The sequence below is a fragment of the Oreochromis aureus genome, linkage group 11 (genome assembly GCF_013358895.1).
Source record: "Oreochromis aureus strain Israel breed Guangdong linkage group 11, ZZ_aureus, whole genome shotgun sequence".
NCBI classification, from domain to species: domain Eukaryota; kingdom Metazoa; phylum Chordata; class Actinopteri; order Cichliformes; family Cichlidae; genus Oreochromis; species Oreochromis aureus.
Window position 1 is genome coordinate 10,247,054 of NC_052952.1, and position 20,683 is coordinate 10,267,736.

A 20,683-nucleotide genomic window follows, 5' to 3' on the forward strand; every position below is an offset into this window, starting at 1 on the left:
ATTTTTCGGCTACCAGCCCAACACGGAACACACTGTATTAGCCCGAGGTCCCTTTACTACGGTTCGGAGCCGCGGACCTTCAGTAACAGTAATAAATCACAGCAATAGTACATCACGTAGTTGTAAACAGCATGATAATATATTAAGTAATCCAAAGTATTCAGAATACGTTACTCTCATTGAGTAACGTAACGGAATACGTTACAGAATACATTTTGGGGCATGTATTCAGTATTCTGTAATGGAATACATTTTAAAAGTAACCTTCCCAACACTGGCCATGAAAAATATACTGTGACACTTACCTGTTTCAGATTATATATATTATATATTACATATTACAATAAAAGGTAACTGTAGCAAATACAAACCACATTTTTTAAAGAGTGATTTTTACAGAAGAGGATTAGAGCCACTGAAAAAAAAAGTGGGCAGGTCTTTTTTTCTTCTTTTCCAGAATTCTGAGACAAAACTCAGAATTCTAAGAAAAAGGTCAGAATTCTGAGTTTTGTCTCAGAATTCTGAAATTAAAGTCAGAATTCTGACTTTTTTCTTAGAATTCTGAGGTTTTTTTCTCAGAATTCTGACATTATTTTTTCAGAATTCTGAGAAAAAAAGTCAGAATTCTGACTTTTTTCTTAGAATTCTGACTTTTTTTTTCTCAGAATTCTGACATTAATTCCAGAATTCTGAGAAATAAAGTCAGAATTCTGAGGTTAAAGTCGGAATTCTGAGAAAAAAGTCAAATTTTTCATTTGCGTACATGCACAGACCACATGTGCATACTGTTGTGCACATAAACTCACAGATGTATATGACAACTCAAATTTGTGGCATTCAAATTTTAAACACGTAATACATTTGTACTTGAGCATCAGCACATGAACTGATGGCCAGACATTCTTCTTGGGGATTTTCTGGTAGAGAACAGAATTCATGCTTCCATTAATTACAGCAAGATGCCCAGGTCCTGAAGCAGCAAAGCACCTCTAGACCAAGCCCTAAATCTTAGTTTTTCAGATACTTAGTTGCAGCAAATACTTCATCATTTGCTGCTGGAGATTTTAGGAGGGGAGAGGAAGTGCCTTCAACCCTCGAGTGTGCTTGTGACATGTGGCATGTTTAGAGTTGCAGCGTTTTCATATGAGAAACCTGCAAGGTTGGAAATATAGAACATGAAGCAAATATTTACATTTTTATGGCAGAATTTATGAAGCGTGTGCTATGCATATATTGAGAAAAGGATAATGGGAGTTATGGTGATCGTAACAGTGTGTGAGAAAGTGCACACGCGTTTTAAGACTGTGCTTTTACTTTGAAAGGACTTAAGCAGCGGAGTGACTCCCGGAAGTTTTTGTTTTTCTCACCTGTCAGTTCAGTCGAGACACGGCAGCAGTGTCGAGCCTTGTCTGTTTGTTTTCTCCTTGAAACAGCTCTTGTTTTTTCCAAATTAAATGACAGTCCTATGTGGCCAGTCGATACCTAACTGAGGACAGCGTTTAACACGGTAACTGAAAGTCGAGAGTAAAAAATAATCGTCTCCTTTTTCTGCACCTAGCCAGAAGACGTTAGCCAAGCATAGCTAGCCGTTATCATCATAATATATCAATCATTTTGATGCGCGTAGCTGTCGATATATATTTATGTTTCTCTAAAGACCGTTGCTTAATTGTTGTGTTATTCTTATTGTAGGCTGTTTCACAACCGGACGTCAGGGTTGTTTGGCGTTTGTCAGCACTGTTCGCGGAAGCTAACGGCGTAACGTTAGCTTTGTATACAGGCGAAATTCATTGATTGTTTTCAGAACGATTATAGATGTTTGTTGCTGTCGCTTTGTGTGGAAGATTGTGTTTTTTCAGCTGAGATTAGCTTTTTAGCTGTTAGCTTTCCTGTTTTACATGGAGAAGTCTTAACGGAATTACGTCGCTCTTCTTGCCTTGTTTTGGATTCACGTCCACTTTCGTTTTTAAGTACTTGTTGTGGGTCGCTTTCGCTTTCATGCCGACTGTCGTCAAAGTCATCAGTTTTCCTTTTTCTCTCTCTCTATTTCTCCGTTTCTATTAATCTCCGCGGGTCTAGCAAACTGTTCGGTAACTCTGCTTAAACTTATTTTTCTAAAGGCTTAGGCCTTTAGTGATAAAAACTTGGCTCCTGTGTGTTTGCTGCATCATTGCATGCTGACATCATCAAGAAGCTGCACCGTCTGTGAAACCGAGCTACTCCGAGCAGAAATTATCCAGGAGGGTGTGGGGGATATGTCAAGTAGCTTTACCGAAACACTCATATCGTTCCTGGAAGTCAGCTCTGCTGGCATTTCCTTTAACAAAGGCATTCAAGGCAGTGTGAGATATTTCTTTGTAAATGTGCAGAATTAAAGTTTCTTTTTGAGAAATTCTTTTTCAGCCTCGCATTCAAACCCATAGGCCAGGAACTTGATGTACACAATGTTAGGTACATGTTAAGGAAATCACACATTGCAAATTGCATTTTTGGGGGGGTAGCTCTTTTGTAGACTATTACAGATCTGACTCCTTCTTTATTGTTCAGTGTTGGTAATTGAAGAGGACCTACCTTCCAAGTACATTCGTCCCTGGTGTTAAATCAAAATCATGTAATTCCAGTGTCAAGTGCCCAAGTGTAATAGGAAGCACCAGCACAAAAATTGCATGAAATGTGTGAACGAACTGATTTTGCATGGCAAAATAAACTGAAATGTTTTGCTAATGCTGCTAAAAACCACTTGTTGTCTTTAGGGGTTTTCTGACGTCAACCTCTGGCGGGGCTTTCTTCTTTTGTGAAACTGTGGTTTAAAAAGACCATTGACTGTTAGGAGAATTCTACTTACAGACATTAAATGCCTTATGAATGAATAGAACAAGTTGACAGTGTAGACTGTTGGTTGGATAATATAGAAAATATTTATTTCTTAATATGATAATAAATCTAATATAGTTTGACTTTGTTTTTCTTCACACAAATATAGGATATTTAAAGAAGTTCTTCATGTATCCCCCAGGTCTTCTATCTGCCTCAGAATATGGCCTGTGTAGGTATGGATTCCCCAGCAGTGGATGATGACATTTGCATCCTTAAACATGAGACAGCCTACACCACTGCTGCTGAGAGTCCTGTGTCGGTGTGTGCCGGTGACGAATCGGTCGCCTCCCACTTTGCCCTGGTCACGGCATACGAGGACATCAAAAAGAGGCTGAGAGAGACAGAGCGAGACAATGCCCTGCTGAAGAAGAGAGTGAAGCAGCTTGAAGACAAGGTATAGATGGAAGAGTAGAGTAGGAAAGAGTAGGAGGATGGCACAACAAAGGGAAGATGGGGATAGAAAAGAGAGAGAGAGGGACAAAGTTTAAGAACATAGAGCTTATCATGCTGTCTAAACAACCAGAGAGCAATGTTTACAAAGGGTGACCTGTGAACAAAGATGAATGATTTTTCTATTGTGCACGACTTCAGAATGATGGACAAACACAAAATACTTAGAGTTTAGAAAAGTCAGAAAATTTAGCACCTCACTGCAAAAAAAAAAAAAAAAGTGTATGCATGTCAGCATCATTAATATTGTTGGTCTGTTGTCAAAACAGAAAAAAAAAAAACCCAACAATGAGAAATAAATGTGCTGTGTTTAAAAAAGAAAGGAGGTCTGGAGAAGTGTGTCTTTGGTAAACACTGTGCTCATATTCAGCAGAGAAGAAGGCTCTTGAAATTGGAATTAAGAACAAAGGATCCAGTAAAACGGATATAATGAGAGAGAGAGTTATTTGAACAGCAAAGGTCTTAATACCAATTGCAGACCGAAGCGAAAGTTGGGCACAACATGTGGGCAGAGCACGAGCTTGTTTGTTTAATATCTGTCAGTTTTAGTTTTATGTGCTGCAGCACTTGGTCCATCAAGATAGGATGTGGTGAGAGGAAAGTGACTTCCTACCGCAAGATTTTAAATTGAACAGTTTTTTTTCTCCTCTGCTTTCTTCTCTGTTATTTCTTCTTTCACCACTGTAGCTTTTCAGGCCAGATGCTCATTCATCAGAGGGGCCCCAGTACGTGAACAAGGCCTTCAGTGCTTACCGAGGTATCTATATAGAGAAGGAAGACCTGCAGATGGAGCTTAACAAACTGGTGCGTTTTACTGATTAATCTGAACATCTCATAAACTAACAGTGTAGCCAAGCTTAAAGGCTTAATGTGTTCCAAACCTGACAGTAGCTTATTTTCAAGTATAAGGATAATAAAGAGAGTTTGGTTTTTTTTGCCCACCTGGGACTGCAAAAGTAAGAGTTTGGAACATTGTTTTAAATACACTGACTCTGCCTTCATGCTCTTTGGCTCACTGTCTGTTTTGTTTTTTTTCCTCCGTCAGAAAAGGGAGTCGAGTGAGAGAGAAAGGATTCTGATGGAGCAGCTTCACACCAAAGAGGTGGAGCTGCTTCAGCTGAGGACAGAAATGGACACCAGCCAAGGTACAGGTAGAGTACACAGGCCTGCTGTCTCTGAACTGTTCAGTGGAAATGGTTCTGTCCTCTGATGAAACAGATAGTGGACATTTAGAGCACATGAGATTTGGATGAAATACAAGGAAAAGACTCCTGTTCCTGAATTTTAATTATATTAAATTCAAGGACTGAAATTGTTTGATAATTAGCTATGTCGGACAATCGAAGTAATAATCTACTCTTTAAAATATGTCCATCCATCAATTTTCATGAGTTAAGCCACGGTAGCAATAGAGTATTTCAGCTAGTTCAGACGTCCCTCTCCTGCCACATGTTTTCAAACCATAGAAGCTATATTATCTCTTCTATGAGCTCTTGGTCTACCTTGGGATCACCTACTAGTTGGGTGTGCCCATTATACCTCCAAGCGACAACCTGATGAGAAGTTTGAAAAATCTCAGCTGGCACCTGTTTGAAGTGGAGTTGCAGATACTCTAGTCTGTTCTCGATCTGGATGTCTCACCTGCTTAACCAGCCACCCTTCAGAGGAAAGTAACTTCTTTTATTCTGTAACGGAAGCTTGCGGCCATTAAAGCGCATTAACAGTCATTCATGTTCCAGCATCCCCTGCATTACATCTGACACAGCACCAGCGCTTCTGTCAATCCATTTTATGCTCAGTCATGAACATGGCATGGTTCTCAGATTCTTTACTCAAACACCAGTTGTTTTGGTAGCCTCTTATTCTACCCACTTCACACTGAAAACCATTGCAGGCAATGTTGAAGGTCTGACGAAACCAGCAAAATCGTATCATTTTCAAATAACAAGAACTAATTGTAATATCCCAAAGGGTACACTTACATCCTCCTAGAGCTGAGAGGGCCCCTTGACATCCAGAATGTGATTAGTAACAGAGTAAAAAATACATTTATTTCAACACTTTTATCTAATACAGTACTGGAAGAATAAATAGTGTCATATAGTCAGTAGGGGAAAAAATCCAGCAACCTGATTTAAATGATATGATAACATTTTTGTATTGCAATACTCTAAGTACATTTGGCATTTTTGTGGTTATATATAACATATATGTTGATTTAAGTACAACTTAAATACAGGACAGGCTTGAGTATTTTGACTCATGTGCCATTCTCCTTTACTTCCATACTGTCTAATTCCTCGACTTCAGAATCAGGTTTTCCTAAAATATTTCCATTAGGCTTTTCTATTAAAATGTAAATGTAAAATTTGGCTCTATGATTAAACTGATGTTGAAATATTTGGTCGGTAAAAGTGTAAAAGTCAGTGTCTTTAATTAATTATGCCTTTTGTACCATTTGTAACACAAATTCCATCTGTTTTTCTGCGTGCTTGTCCACAGTGATGAAGAGCCTGAACAGCTCTCAGGACTCCTGGCCGGTGGAAAGGCTCAACACTGAGCTAAAGATCCACAAACTGCAGGAAGAGCTGGAGAGGGTGACACTGGAGAACAATCGGCTACTAGAGAGAAGTGCGGTGAGTGAAACAGGGGAAGAAAGAGTTTCAGAGAACAGGATAGACGGAGGGGGGACTTGAGATGAGAGACGCTCTTCTGGCATAACAAAAGGAGGAGAAATCGGTAGAGGTGTTAGCGCAGAGGGAGACAGGGTGACACAGTAGTGAAGACGAAGCCAGGGTGGGTATGCTACATCTTTAACAGTTGGGAGATGAACTCTTAAAAGACAGACGGACATAGGTGTGAGTTGTTGTGGAGTGGAGGATGCAGATTTGTTTGTTTTTTGGGGGGGAGGGTTGTCAGAAACAACCAAGAGACTGCACCTCCACTCTCTGTTTTGCATAACTTAACTCTGTTTTAGGGGGAGCCGCATGGCCTTAACGGACCAGACTTGGACCAGACCTGTGATGCAAAGTATAATGCAAGGTATAGTGTTTTATGAATATCATTAAAAAGTGCCCAACCATAATTTCTATAATCTTTAGTTACAAAGCAACTGTCAATAGATGGGAAGTCTTGCCTAAAGCACAGCCTTATGCAAAAAATCAGTTTTAAATGATCCGCCCTGATGAAACTACAGAGAATCAGGTAGGAACACTGTTTACACGAAACTACAGAATATACTGTTTTTATGTCTTTGCTTTGAAAGCTAAAGCTTGTGAATGCAGTGCTCTGTATGGCCACAGTTTCAATTGTACTTGTCCTGTTTGGCCACTAGAGGAGGGTGCAGCGTTATGAATCTGCTCATCATAGACTGCATGCATGTCTGCAGTATGATGTGTAGATAACCTCAAAATTATATGAAGAGCTAGACCCTAAACTTGGGTGCTCAACACAAGTCAAATTTAAGTCCAGAATTTTGACATGCATAACGTCTGTATGGAATTCATTTTGTTAACATTTATTAAAAAAGAAAATTTTATAATTTGTCTACCTTTTTAATTATTTTAAGCACCATAAAAACCTGTAGTTTTTCCGCCATAGGCTTTCTGTTCATGTTTTTTGCTGTGTGAGGCGGGTGTTAGGTCTCAAAACAAGTGCCGATAGATTTTGCATCTTTATAAAAGGTGTGGATGAGACTGTTTTGTAGATGTTGCCATCCTTAAATACATCAATGTTTTTATTTATTTTTTCTTGTTGTTTGTAATACAGATAAGGTTACTGGCTGATTAAACATCAAATCGACCAATACTGTCTGAAGCAGTTCTGTTGTTGTTTTTCCTCTTAAGTATTGTCTGACTGTATTCAGTGATATTAATTGTGTCAGCAAAGAAGCACATGATCACCTTAGTATGTCTATAATTTATTTAATAAATTAATCTTATATGTACATTTAATCCACTAATTTTGACTAAAATTGACATGATGGGTGCCATTTTGACATTGTGAAATTTCAGTGAACAGGTGAATTTGACTTCAGGATAAGATTCTTCTAAATTATTTCCTTTTCCTGAGCGTACTCTATAGCTGCTCATGATATTTACCACAAGATCCTGTCTGACAGTTGGGTGTTTCTAACACCAGCTTTGAGGAAACTTGCATTTAAGTGAAATGCTTTGTTTATTGTGTAGGGAGAAGAGCATGCAGCAGACATACAAAGCTCTGTGTTCTGAGGTCGGCCGTCTCCATTCAGAGCTGAAGCACCAAACAGGCCTGATTAGGAAACTCAGGCCACTGATCAGTGAGACGCGACAAGGTGAGGCACATCTGCAGAAATGTGAGTGAGCTCAGGATTGCGCCACAGTTGGTATCTGAATACAAATCATCCCATGCTTAATGTCTGTTTCAGTGTGTGTGATAATCAGCTGTGCGCCACTGCGTCCTTTTCACCCAACCTCAGCTCCTGTACAGTGAGGAGTCTCCTTTATAGCATTAATGCATTGTCATGTAGGTCACCACCTAAATGAACCTCCTAAAACCAACCATAAAAAATGTATTCAGTCTCTTCATGTCTTAACCCTAAAAATAATTGACATTTATATCATTCCCTTCAGAAACCAGGCAATACTTTTTGTTTGTTTTATTTGACATTTTCTTAAATATTTATCCTGTTCTTATCATGTTTCATTTTATCCCAATATTTATATATTTTATTTAAGCTTTTGCATTTGATCTGCTTTACATCTGATTCAACCTCAGTGTGTTTTTCATTCTTTTCCCCATGCCATTATATTAGCAAAGCAGAGTCCACCTCCCATAGAGGGCCCTTAAATAGAAAAACTCAAACCCTACATTGTTGTTGTACGTCACATCTGCACACACATGCAGTTCTTACCCAAGCCCCTTAAAAAAGCTTGCAACTTATTAAAGAAGCGAGGACAAATGATGAAAGATTAAGAAAACAAATTGCAACAATTGTATGTAGATGTAACTACAGAGTTAATTAATAGAGAGACAAACACATTTAGCTGATCTAACACTGTTAATGAGCACTTGAAGTAATTACAACAGGGAAACTAATGAACTGCTTCTGTTCAGTAACGGGAGTGTTTTTTTCCCCCTCCCAAGAAGTTTTCTCCTCCTGCTTCTTTTTGCAGTTTGTATAAGAGTGTGATAAGACTGTGGATATTATCAAAGTCCTCCAACACTTTGATAAAGGACATCATGAAATGGTCTATCCTTCCATTCCCCTCCCTCTGTGATGATGTATGCTACCCTAGGAGGGATTACCTCTGTTGTCGATTCCCTCGGAGTGTCAGAAGAGGAGACCAGGAGGTGAAAATTAGAACGAAATATGGCAAGAAAATAAATCTTGCCCTATTTATTCCACTGAATAAGAGGGTAATCCTGTAACTTAGATGAAGCAGATGGAGTGAAATGAGGAAAGCAGGAGCGGCAAAAGAAATGGAGCGGGGTAGAGGGAGGAGGGGGGTGTGCTATGTATTTATTCAGTCATACTGTGTATCTGTATTCTTCTAATGTTCCTCCTTTGGAATCACTTTTATTCAAATCCTAGACTCAGGAGACCATCTCTTGGAAGCATAGCAGGGAGGGATGGATGGATAGATGTGTGGATGGAGAGAGGTATGGAAAAAAAAAAAGCAGGAGCAGATACTCTCATTTAAACTTTATTATTCGCTCAAGATGATGATTTGAAAGCAAAGCAATGATGTGTCTGTGTGAGATTAGGACATGTGATTTGTGTAAGGATATGCTTTGTATGAAATGAAAGAAAATGTGTTTGTGCGTTCAGGTCTGTTTAGGTTTTGTTCTCGAGGACAAAATCTAATTATTGCTTCTGTTATTTACTGATTCCCAAGCGGTGACTTTTACAAGGTGCAAAGGTTTCATTGTGGAACTCGCCGCCTGCTGCACAGGGTGCGATTTTTACTCCGGTTATGTTTTTACACTGAGGTCTATTATACAGTTAGAGATCAGAGCTTAGTTTTTTTTTTAACCGCTTTAGAAACCAAAGTTTAATCCACTTGTTAAAAAAAAAGAAAAGAAATACAGACTTGTTATCTCAGTGCTAAATTTAAAAAAAAAAAAAAAAAAAGACATGTTTAGCTGGGTGAGGAAAGAGCATTTCATTTGTGCTGCCGACATCATTTAGTTAAAATGACAGAAAACACGCTATTTTTATTTGCTAAAGAAATTCATTAAAACAACCACCTTTACTGTCTAGTAAAACTGCTAATAAGCGCAATAATTTATTTATTTTTTTAAAGTTCCCAGATTTACTAAAATAAACCATCTTGGAGTCATGCAGGGTTTTGCAAATTTATAGCATTCAGCCAAAAATCACCACTTAAGATCTGTCAGATCGGTTAATCTTTATTTAATATTTCCAACGTCATGGAAGGCTCGCCATTCTAAATATTAAGAACCATTGGTCTAAGTGACATATCGCATGTAAACATGTATAATGTGAAGGCAGGCAGCATTTGTTTATTCGTTATGTAAGGATTTCAGTACCTGGCGGTGATGACTGAAAGCTAGTAGTGTCGCTAAATCAACAGTGAACTTTGTTACTGAAGTATCACCAAAATGATAGAAAAGGTAATTAAATCAATTGCCACTAATATCTGTGCTTCTTTTATGGACATTGCCACAATCCATGCAGTGATTGTCTGTGCAGGTCTCACTAGATAAATGCAGTTTTGTGCAACCACATCTAACGTTTGATTGTCTTTTACCCTCGTTTTTCCTCATCCTTTTTTTTCTTGCACCCACCCTCCTCTCTTCCTGCAGCTGCCTCAACAGTTCCCGTCCAGTGTCTGGACGACGTGGAAAAGAACAACCACCCCCCAGTTCCTCGGCCATCAGTGCCTCGTCCCCCCAGCGCCCCCCCACTGCCCTCATGCTCTGGCCGCCCCTGCCCCCCCACCGGCTGCCCCTCAGGCACCCTGCTGCCAGATAGTCTGAGGGAGGAATGCTGGTACAACGGCCCCTGGCCCCACCAGAGTTGTACGGGAGAGGGTCTGGTTGGGAGCGACGCCTGCTCCGTTGTACTGCCCCCGCCTCCCCTGAACCAGGCCTCTCTGGATGACAGTTCACGATCCTTCCCCAGTCCCCCAAAGCCCAGTGACGCCATGTTCTGGGAGGGACACTCCGCTGCGTCCAACTCCTCGTCCTCAATGGGAAACTGCAGCCCCAGGAGCCCTCCCCATACAGATTGGGCCAAGCCTTATTAAGAAGTACAGTGGGAGAACAGATGATTAATAATTTATTGGAAGATAAATAAATGGTAGAAATTTGATGGAACGTAAACAAATGGAACAATGACTAAACTCTCCAACCCTGCCACATAGCTACCACCTTACCTGCCTTAACGTGATAAGACCACTTTTGTGGGGCGGATGAGACTGGACCTCCTGGTTGTGGGAACTAAACGAGGCCAGATGAGGCCTTTTTCTTTTTTTTTGAGGTAAAGACTTTAAACTCATTAATCTGCCATCTCTGCTCACCGCATCGGTGAACATTTCTGACTTTGCAGAGAAAAAGTTGATGAGAAATCCTCAACAGAATAGTTCGTCCATGTTTGTGTCCTTGTATGCGCATGCATAACTGTGTGCAAGTATGCATACAAGCAGTTTAATTTGTGTGTGAGCACATGCGCGTGCGTGCGTGTGTATATTCACATTCAACAGTGTGCCTGTATCTGTATTTCATCATAGGGCCTCTTCCACCATAAACTGTGGCTGTTGATCACTGGAGCCACAGCATAGTGCTAGAATTTGTATAACTGTACTTCCTCCAATACAAGTCTTTTTACATTTGATCACTGTAAATTACAGAAGGTATGTAGTTCCATGTTTGTCTAATGGTCATGTGAAGGAGATGTGTTGGTAGGAGGAGTTGATGTGTTTGTTTTTGTACGGTGAAGACAGACATACATACACTGACTGTAGGATAATTACAGGTTTTGGCTCCAAATTTGAAATGCTAATTAAGTTTTCTTTTTACTGAAGCCCTTGTGGATTAATATCAAAGTAATCTACCCATGCTTACTGAATCCGCCTTTCCTTTTTTGGGGAATTTGCCTACTTACTTTATCTAAACATAAGATCTTAATCTAATAAAAGGTATTGCTTTCTTAACTATGACCCCATCATAGGTGACAGAGAAGGTTCAATGATTTCTCATAACCTTCACAACTCAAGTCTGTCTGGTATCTGACAACACCATCTATTGTGTTGCTTTCTTTTTTCACCTCTGAAGTGACATGTAGATGTAAGGCTGTGAATTGCTGGTTTCTTAGCACGCCATTTATTTTGAAGGACTCGCGGAATGCGCCGCATACACTAGGCACACATCATTTTGAACATTAGAAAATGTGAACTATGCACTGTGCTGATTGTTAATCCTGCTGTTTAGCACTGAGGGTAGTCTCTCACTGGTCTCCCAAGAGTGAAAAAGTAAAAACTAAGGGCACTGAATGATTTTTAGACCAAATAAACAGAAGAAACCGAGAGAAAAATGTGCATATCTGTATAAATGTATATGGTGGGCTTCAGTACTCTGCCAAACATGGTTATACACTCCAAAACATAGCTTTTGCTTTTTCTCCCCCAAGATGCCTGATATGTCTAAGAGCTACCTGTGCTGGGGGCAACACAATAATATAATAACCTGATTAAATATGAGATGTGACTTAACAAATAGGTGCACAAAGCACAAAGGCCCATGGGTAAGTTTCTTTGTTTTAGTTTTTTCTTATCTGTATCATGACTGTGGTCTTTTGTTCTTAATTTCTAAGAAATGTTATTTTACAGCAGTAGTTTCATACTTCTGTAAACAATTTGCAAACCAAAATGCAATGTACAGTAGATATGGATTATATTTTAGATTTACTGCACTTCCAACTGTTTGTAAATGTGATCGAATAAATGAATGAAAGGAATCGACACCGTGAGGTTGCGCTGTTTTCATTTCAAGCATGACGTTATGTGGTTTAAAACTGAACACATAAAGCTACAATGGTGAAATCAGTTTTTAAAGCTAAACATCTGCAAAGGGACAGCAAGCCCTTTTCGTTACCACAAAGCCTAAATGATGAATTGACACATCCATGTTAAAAGAAAAAAGGTTTTGTTTTTTTCTAAATTATCTTAAATTTGAAATCCTGCATCACAATTTCAAACAAAATTTTAGTTTCTAGAGACTAAATTTTTCCTGTAGAGGTGTGGAGGGGAAAAAATGTTAAAAAATAATAGAATTTTACACCGTCAACCTTAATCCCAGGCTATTGTCATGTTAAACATGGTCATGTTTGTAATGTAATTAGTACGTAAGCAGTTCTAGATCATACACAATACATGCTTATGCTGGTTGCTAACGATAAATTGGTTCTTCTTATAACCATAACAAAAAAATTATTAATGAAAAAAAAAGTATGCCTTAAACTTAATTTAGCCAGTGGAGGTAAAAGTCCTGAAGATGTAAAAGAACATAAACTGAGTCAGCTGTAGCTTTTTTTTTTTTTTTTACAATTTTTACAGTTAGTCTGGTTGTCCTATTGGTCCTGCTTTCGAATGCACTAAATAAACAAATTTTCATTTTACTGCTGAAAAATGCAAACCATCATAAAAACACATCTTTTAAGTCTGACAGAGTTAAGCAGATATTAAACCTTTAATCAGAAACATTTCATGTTGACTGTCCTTGACATGTAAAATTCACTTTACTGCTTTCAAAATATTTATTATTTGCAACAATCACATGATCACACAAGGTTTTATTATTACCTCCAAGTTAGTGTACAAATCCCTTTGATTTCCATTACTTTTTTTTTTAAATCAAATCCTTTGTAAGTTAATACACAACAACTTCTGCAGGTGAATTTCAAAGCTGTGGGTCCAGCCAAAGGCAACTGAGCAGATTCGTCACTCGTGCCGTCACTGCAGGAGCAATAGACACATGTTCAAGTGGTTCAACAGGTGCAAAGCATCCCTCAGTTTACAGCTGCGCACCATGTGCTGCCCTGCACTGAAACTCTTCCAGGTGGCTACTATATCATGGTACATTCACATATTTGTGACATTCTGATCACTCTTTATGATCCAAATAATTTCACTCACCTTTTCCCCATGCATAAGCATGTAGCTTTACAAGAAATACAACCACTTGTCCATAGCACTGCCACGTATCCTGCAGTTCTGGGTAGAGTGCAAGTCTGTGTACACTTTAAAAATAAAGCTTGTTGTGTTGTTTTTTTACATGCTAGTCGGAAGTTTTTGTTTCGTGTTCTTGGCTGGAATCCCCGTCCTCTCAAATTCCAGCTTCTCTCGAATGTACTCCTGCTTGCACTCTTCGAAAAACGCGGGGTCCTGGTAGCTGGTGGAACACAAAAGGTAGACCTTCATCACTGATGGCGACCGGAAGGTTTTGAGATTACTAAGACTTTACAGGCGGCAATTCAGAGACTCAACAGGGGTGGGAGAGAGTAGGCAAGCGTGTGTAAAAGCTACTGGCGTGATTCTGTTATAACACATGGGGAGCCACCTTTCTATATGAGTGTCGTCGCACAATACTCACTGTCGTGTCAGACATTCCTTCAGGGCTGCGTTCTCCTCTCGACACTTAAACACCATGAAGAAACCAGATTCTTTACAGCAGTGACTGAAGGCTGGAGGGAGGGGGAGAGGAGTGTAGAAGTCAGAAAGGACAAATGAACAAAAGAAAAAGGGAAACTGGCTCAATGCGTACAGTAACCTCAAACAAAAATCACAATTAAGAGCCTGCCTTTTTACCACAAACAAGAAAACGAATAGCTACGAGCAAACCAAGACGGGTCCCATCTCCACGAGAAGGAACCCAGTCAGAAGTCACCCTGCCAAGCCTCTTATCAAACCGAAACCCATGTTTCCTTGTTCATATGAGGACTGAACTTAACCGTACTATCCACAGAGTGGTTATATCTGTGGTCGCACTGTTCCCACATTAGCCCTGTAACAGTCATCCCACCATCCTCAAATATACACACGTCTATGCCCCCAAGAATTAAATATAGGTAATGCTACACTGAACACGGTGCCCAGTGAGGCCTGGAGATAGACATGGTTATTTACAATAACGGAACAAGTAAATGGAGCTTTTCCAGAAATCATAGACTAGATATTATCAGAAATGTTAAGTTTAAGAATTGCTGTTTTACTAGATGCGTTCAACCTTTGCTGCCTTCCTTCTTCTCTGGGCAACATCAATTGCTGGTGCCTGTGCCCGAAAAATAAAACTGGAGCCCAAAACGAGAAGCCCTTCGTCTATAAAGATGCAACAGTGACTTCATGCCCCTGTTAGTGGTATTTTCCACATTAAACGCACTGAACAAGGTGTCGACGAGTGAGTCTTCACCTTGTTAGCAAGCTCTTTCTCGAGGCTTTAATTAAAACCACTGCCCCTGTGTCCCCTTCAAACAGCTGACATCGTAATTACCTTCATCGGCGGCATCAGTATGGTTATCACACACTCTTTCACGAGGATGCAGACTAACTGCAAAACCAATTTAGAGAAGCAGAACTGTGCGACTAATCTAATCAAAGAGCGCCTCATCCCTGTCCCACGGCGCTAATAGAGGCTGCGTTTCTGATCGCACATGAATAGTTAGGATAAGGAGACGAATCTACGAGACTGGTTTCATGCGAAAAGAGGCCCTTCTGAAGAAAAGTGTGATGCCACCTTCGCTTTGAGGTCGTTCGGTTTGCCATTTTTACCGACGCAGAAGTGGCAGTTAGTGGAAAGCAGAAGCATGAGGCTTGAACATTTCGGGAGACTTGGTACTTTAGAGGAAGATGTGGTGTAAAAAGACCTTATACATAATTAGTTATGGCAGAAAATAAATGTTAGGATGTTGAGCAGGATTTATTCATTTCTAACCGACAAAATGAAAAACCTATTCATTCATTCATTTTTGTTTCCCCACCTTTCCTCCACATTTTTGATTTTGTGATCCGGACTTTAAATTTAAGGAATTCAATTAGCAGCCAATCGCTTCTCTGCAAAAACACAACAGTAATCAAAATGAACATGGGGGGGTTGTTCAAAAAGTTAAGACTCTGAAAGGCATGTGAGTCCTGACATGAATCATCAGCGTAGTAGGAAAACTCATCAGGTGAAACTACAAAAGGAGTTCTGTACAGGTCAGTGCTACATATCTGCACGAACAACAAAGCCTACAATACACAACTGTGGGGTGTGCAGAGGCATATATGCAGATACCAATAACACAGGAAAACATACTTGTAGATTGTGTTGGGTTTTTTTTTTGGCACTGTCTTTGTAAAACACAATCACAGACGCACACACACACAGGAGCCCAGTAGTGCAGACACAAACAGACAGAATAGATGATTGAGGGCGGAGGATGAAGGTGTGAAAATGAGTGGGACGAGAAACTTGTAATGTGAGGGGGGTTTCCACTACCCACAGCCCAGCCATGTATGTCCCATCACCTCTGTCTGCCTCCTCGTGTGAGCAGTACACCCTAGCTCATAGAAGCTGTCATCAGATTTCTAAAAACCACATAAAACCGTGACTGTCGGGCTGATGTGTTGCTGCAGTAAACGGGGCACACTGGAGCAGAGGTGCAGCCAAGTACGTGCGTGCGTCTGTGTAGATAAAGAGGCAACTGCCGTCATGCCAATTAGCCTGCTACTCAATACTGGAAAGAAGAAGAAGAAGGGTCTGATTCAAGAAGGTCAAGAGTAAAGTAAATTCCTGAGGAAGGAAAGATGCAGTGTTGCAATATGACACAAAAATGGGGGCAGCAACATGCTACGCCACATGCAGTCCCCATTTTGAAGAACAACGTTTTACTAACACTCTAAGTTTATGCTTCCATTCCTGAAGCCTCTCTCAGACTCTTTTCTATCAGTCTGATGGCGTCTAAATGTTTTGCTGTCATGTTTCAATGAGCTCCCCGAGGCCTCAAATACAAAGCAAGATACCCCTCTCATCTGGCTTTACTTAACATAAGAAACAAGGCTAAGTGGTCACGCGAAGGTTATTATTCTCCAAAAGTTGATTCTGTTCATTGGGTCGTAGCGTTTTCTGTGCGAGAAACGTTTCGTCACTCATCCAAGTGACTTCTTCAGTCTCAGCTGACTGCAGGATTCCCCAATCTCATAAACAGTACATTTGCATAATGACTGAAACCAGCCCACTGAATGAACAATGGGCTGGGAAGTCAGCGAAACGTTTCTCCCACTGAAAACGCTAAGTCCAGATGAACAGAATAAACTTTCGGAGATTTACTTACCTGGATGATTGAGCATCCATCAAGACGAAGGTGATTATTGATATTAAGTCAGGGAGGAAAGCCAGGGTTTAACAATCTAGCTACGAGCGCATTCACACTAAAGGTGTGGCGCTGACAGCATCTGACCAATAAAAATGGAGAGCCTGACTAGCAGGTGAATAGCTGACTTTACAAAAGAAAGATAAAACTATAATATTAGGTTGTGTGGCTGTAGAAGAATTTTGACCCACTCTTCTTTGCAGAAATTTGAATTGAAGTTAAGAGCCAATTTTGACTAGACCGCTCTAAAACTTTTGTTTTTTGGATTTGCTGGTGTGTTTCAGATCTTTGTCCAAGTGTGCTTGAACTTCAGGGCACAAACTGAAGGCTTGGACAATCTCCTTTAAGATTTGTTAGAGAGCACAATTCATGACTCAATCGCAGCAACTCATCCAAGTGCTAAAACAGCAGCAGGCGCAGACCATGTTCGATGGCTGGTACTTTTCATGAAACGATGTGTTCATTTTTACGCCAAATATAACAGGACTCAAAAAATTAAAAAGTTTAATTATGTTTCGCACAGGGCCAGGTAGGTTTGGATAGATTCCCTAAGCCTGCTAGAGCACAGGATAGGTCTACAGCACGTTACCACGGTGATGTACCCAAGTAAGGAATGATCACCTTCATAAAACAGAAAAACAAAGGTTAACCTTGAAGTTACTTGAACCAGCCCAAATCATGCTTCATACAGACCTCTGATCAATTCTGTGTAAACAATGAAACACCAATGTCCCGGCATGTCTCCTGTGCATACTGCTGAGTTGCTAAGCTAACCACTGTGTAACATGAACAGCATGCTACAACATTTTACCTCACCCTCAGTGTTTGCAATGACATCAAGTCATTTCTCTAAAAGATTGATAGATTGTGTTCACATTAACACGAGGGCCACATACAGCTCACTTTGATTTTAAGTGGACCGGACAGGTGAAACTCCCTTTTCTGTCAGTGCAAAGAAGCTACATATCTAAATGTTTTTCTACGTGATAAAGAAAAAGCTGCTGTGACATGCTGTCAGCATGAGTCTTTGGACTTAAATTGTAAGAAATTCATGTGTAAATTACATAAATGTTTCTGTTTTTCAAAAGGTTATAATTTGTGAATAGCAGGAGTTGGGCTTTCTTGTCAGGGATAATTTTTTGGGGGGGAAAAAACCCCAAAACAGTGGCCAACAACACTGTATGCAATGGCAGACTGGTGCCTTATTAGCAAGGAAATAAAGCAGAAAGTAGAGACTTCTGATGGGAAACTAGTCTTGAAGCACACAGAGAGATAGAGCTGTGCAGGAAGTGCGATTTTATCGTGGTGGAAGCAAGACAGCAAAGGTAAGTGAGGATTCATTATAATGTTTCTTTAAACACGAAGCAGGGTTTTGGTCTTGTTTTGCTGTTCGTCAGGTGAATTTCGTTCGGAGAGTGAGGAAACCTGCAGGTTCTGGAATCTGGGAGATGTTGGCTTTCAGCACCTGACGGCATGTTCATGTACATGTCGTCGGGTGAACGGGGGAATTCACCCTTTGGGTTTACATCTTTTTGCGGAATCTGTTTACCTGCTCTTTAATCGTTTACTATTTTAGCTGTTTGGTGATTGTTGAAATTGTTTTGTAAGCTTTTAGCTGAGATTCTGACATTTCTATGGATACCACACGGGTCTATATTAAAATAACATATCTGGTGGCAAATCCCATTAAAGCAGATGATCTCCCTCTTGCCTCTGTTACTGGGAGCATTGAGGTTTATTGCTTAATTACTTTGTGTAGTATGAATGGCCATAAGGGAGGTTTTTATCAGTAGGAAAAGCTGTAAAACTTTTGAAAATACAGTTAAAAGTCCAAAATTTCTGCTTGTCCTTGATTGTGGTGAGCAGCAGATCAAACAAGTTAAGAATTATAAATTGCTTCAAGCGCACATTCAGGCCTGTGAGACACTCAGAAACCCAAGATCATTGAAATGCAGCCAGATGCTGCTCACTTTACGTTTTCACTCATTTCTTCACTTTTTCCTGACATGCTTGCATTTAAATCCAGCTTCGTTGTGTCTCTGTGTACATGGCCTGAACCACTACACTTGCTGTCTTCAGAACTTGCCCTCCTTCTTTCTTTCATATAATGGTATAACAATGGCCTTGAACCACTACATGGTTTGCTGTCTTCAGAACTTGCCTCCTTGTTTTCATTTCATATAATGGTATAATCCCAATCTGCGTGATTGGTGATTGTAAATTTGCCACTGGCTGCATGGTGTTAACCTTCAACTGGTGAAAATGGTAAAGTCTCTCTTGACATATGAAATTGTATTGCAACTGAATCACTATAGTATCACCATGAACCAGGATATACCCAGGGCCTGAAGATAAAGCAGCTACCAGTACATCCATTGGTTACAATACATTTTTATTTTTAACCTATACCTTTCCGACTGTGGCAAATCAAAATAATTTAGAAAAAAAAACAAAAAACAAGGTAGACAAGTTAGACTGTATTACTTCCATTTCCATCTTACTGCCAATTGTGAAATTAGGCAAATGTTGATGTTTGTCCTCGTTTTGTTGACTAGCATCACAGTGTTATAGTTAGCAAGTTGAATTTTCAAACTTTTCTAGTCAATCCCAATCAAAGCTCCTGGTACTCTGGTTCTTACTGAAGACCAAAGAAAAGTCTCTTTAAGGCACAGATTTAACCAAGATCTCTGCTTTTCTAACAAACTAACAACAGTATGACATAAGGCAGTGGACAAACACACGTTTTAATGATGGCTGCTTTCCATTTGGGTTCAGAGTTGTATGCTGGTTCACTCTAATGGCTTACTGTAACACTCAGGTGAACTGGCATATGTTTCTTAACTGTGACAGTTCAAAACGGCCTCCTTAAAAAAGGACCCTGCTGTGTAAACTCGATTCCTGAGCGACACTTTAGTGTGGACAGGAGAAAATCCCACCTTCAACCTTGTCAGCACAGAGCTCCTTGGCTTTCTCCCTCATCTTCTTGGGGATCAGCACATCCTTCTCCACATGCCTCAGATGGGTTTCCTCTGACACGGCAGAGCAAAGCAAATATGAGTATCACCAAGTAAGCATCACAATAAGCATCAACCGCATCAAGCCTACTGAATATGCTTTCTGTTAATTATCAGAGGTGTACGTGGGAGACATGCGTGCTTGTGCTCAACTGTCGTTAAACGCGGATTACCGCACGCAGCTAAAGGCGAGGCATGTTTGGGACCATTAACTGAGACGCTAGACACAGAAGTTCTCATTTATGAGTAATTAACTCAGCATTTTCCTTCAAAGTCGCGACAGCCTCTTTAAGTGCATTTAGCTAACGTTATTATAGCGTCTCAGGTCCATTACAGTTCAATACAGCCAATAAAGACCGACCTAACTCGGACAGCTTATATTAAAAGTATGCCACGAAATACACGAAAAGCATTTGAGTGCATTACGGTATTTAATACCTGCATTTGTTGCCTCCATTGTGATGACTTTTCTTAAAACATCACCCCCACTGAATCAATGTGACCTAGCTCGCGAACGCTCAAAACACTTCCGCTGACGTAGTATGGTGGCCTGAAAAACTGCAATTCCCAGAGTCACTCTGGGCGTCGGAGAGCGAGCGGAGAAGCAGGAGGCTACAGGTGATCGAGCGATGCTTACTGTCGGAGCTGGTGGTTTAGCTCCACGCTCATTTCTGTTGAAGCCCGAGGAAAGGGATTTCTTATGTTTTATCACGTTAAAGAGAGTCTCAGTTACAGCCTTTATTATTAGAAATATCTCTTATTCACTAATGCGATTCAGGAAATACTACTAATGCTAATAATATTAACTGTGATTAATTGTGATTGCACCAGCCACAGTAAGTTTCCGGTCTAGATGGAAGGTGGAATGAAAACCCTTAAACAAGAAGAAAACATAACTATATAAATTTAGAGCTTCAAAACACTTCTTTTTCTTTTTTTTTCTTTCTTTTCATTATAAATGACACGAAATGACAGTTTTTACGTTCTGTTT

The 20,683-nt window shown here is 40.0% G+C and overlaps 2 protein-coding genes across 3 annotated transcripts; one reads left to right on the top strand and one right to left on the bottom strand.

Annotated features, from left to right (window-relative positions):
• Positions 1–1,347: 1,347 nt before the first annotated feature.
• On the top strand, positions 1,348–12,290 carry azi2 (5-azacytidine induced 2). 2 transcript variants are annotated; one of them, XM_031742683.2, is made up of 8 exons: positions 1,348–1,507; positions 3,017–3,271; positions 4,015–4,131; positions 4,373–4,478; positions 5,830–5,963; positions 6,305–6,369; positions 7,515–7,639; positions 10,135–12,290. In XM_031742683.2, exons 2-8 carry the CDS (start codon positions 3,038–3,040, stop codon positions 10,575–10,577), a joined length of 1,224 nt encoding a protein of 407 aa, XP_031598543.1. In that variant the 5' UTR covers positions 1,348–1,507; positions 3,017–3,037; the 3' UTR covers positions 10,578–12,290. The 2 variants fall into 2 exon arrangements, with proteins under 2 accessions (XP_031598543.1, XP_031598545.1); XM_031742685.2 differs by having other exon boundaries at positions 4,373–4,472.
• A 565-nt stretch (positions 12,291–12,855) lies between these two features.
• cmc1 (C-x(9)-C motif containing 1) lies at positions 12,856–20,278 on the bottom strand. The gene is made up of 4 exons (XM_031742735.2): positions 20,131–20,278; positions 19,615–19,707; positions 13,921–14,011; positions 12,856–13,719 (listed from the first exon to the last, which is right to left on the bottom strand). Exons 1-4 carry the CDS (start codon positions 20,147–20,149, stop codon positions 13,599–13,601), a joined length of 324 nt encoding a protein of 107 aa, XP_031598595.1. The 5' UTR covers positions 20,150–20,278; the 3' UTR covers positions 12,856–13,598.
• Between the last annotated feature and the right edge of the window lie 405 nt (positions 20,279–20,683).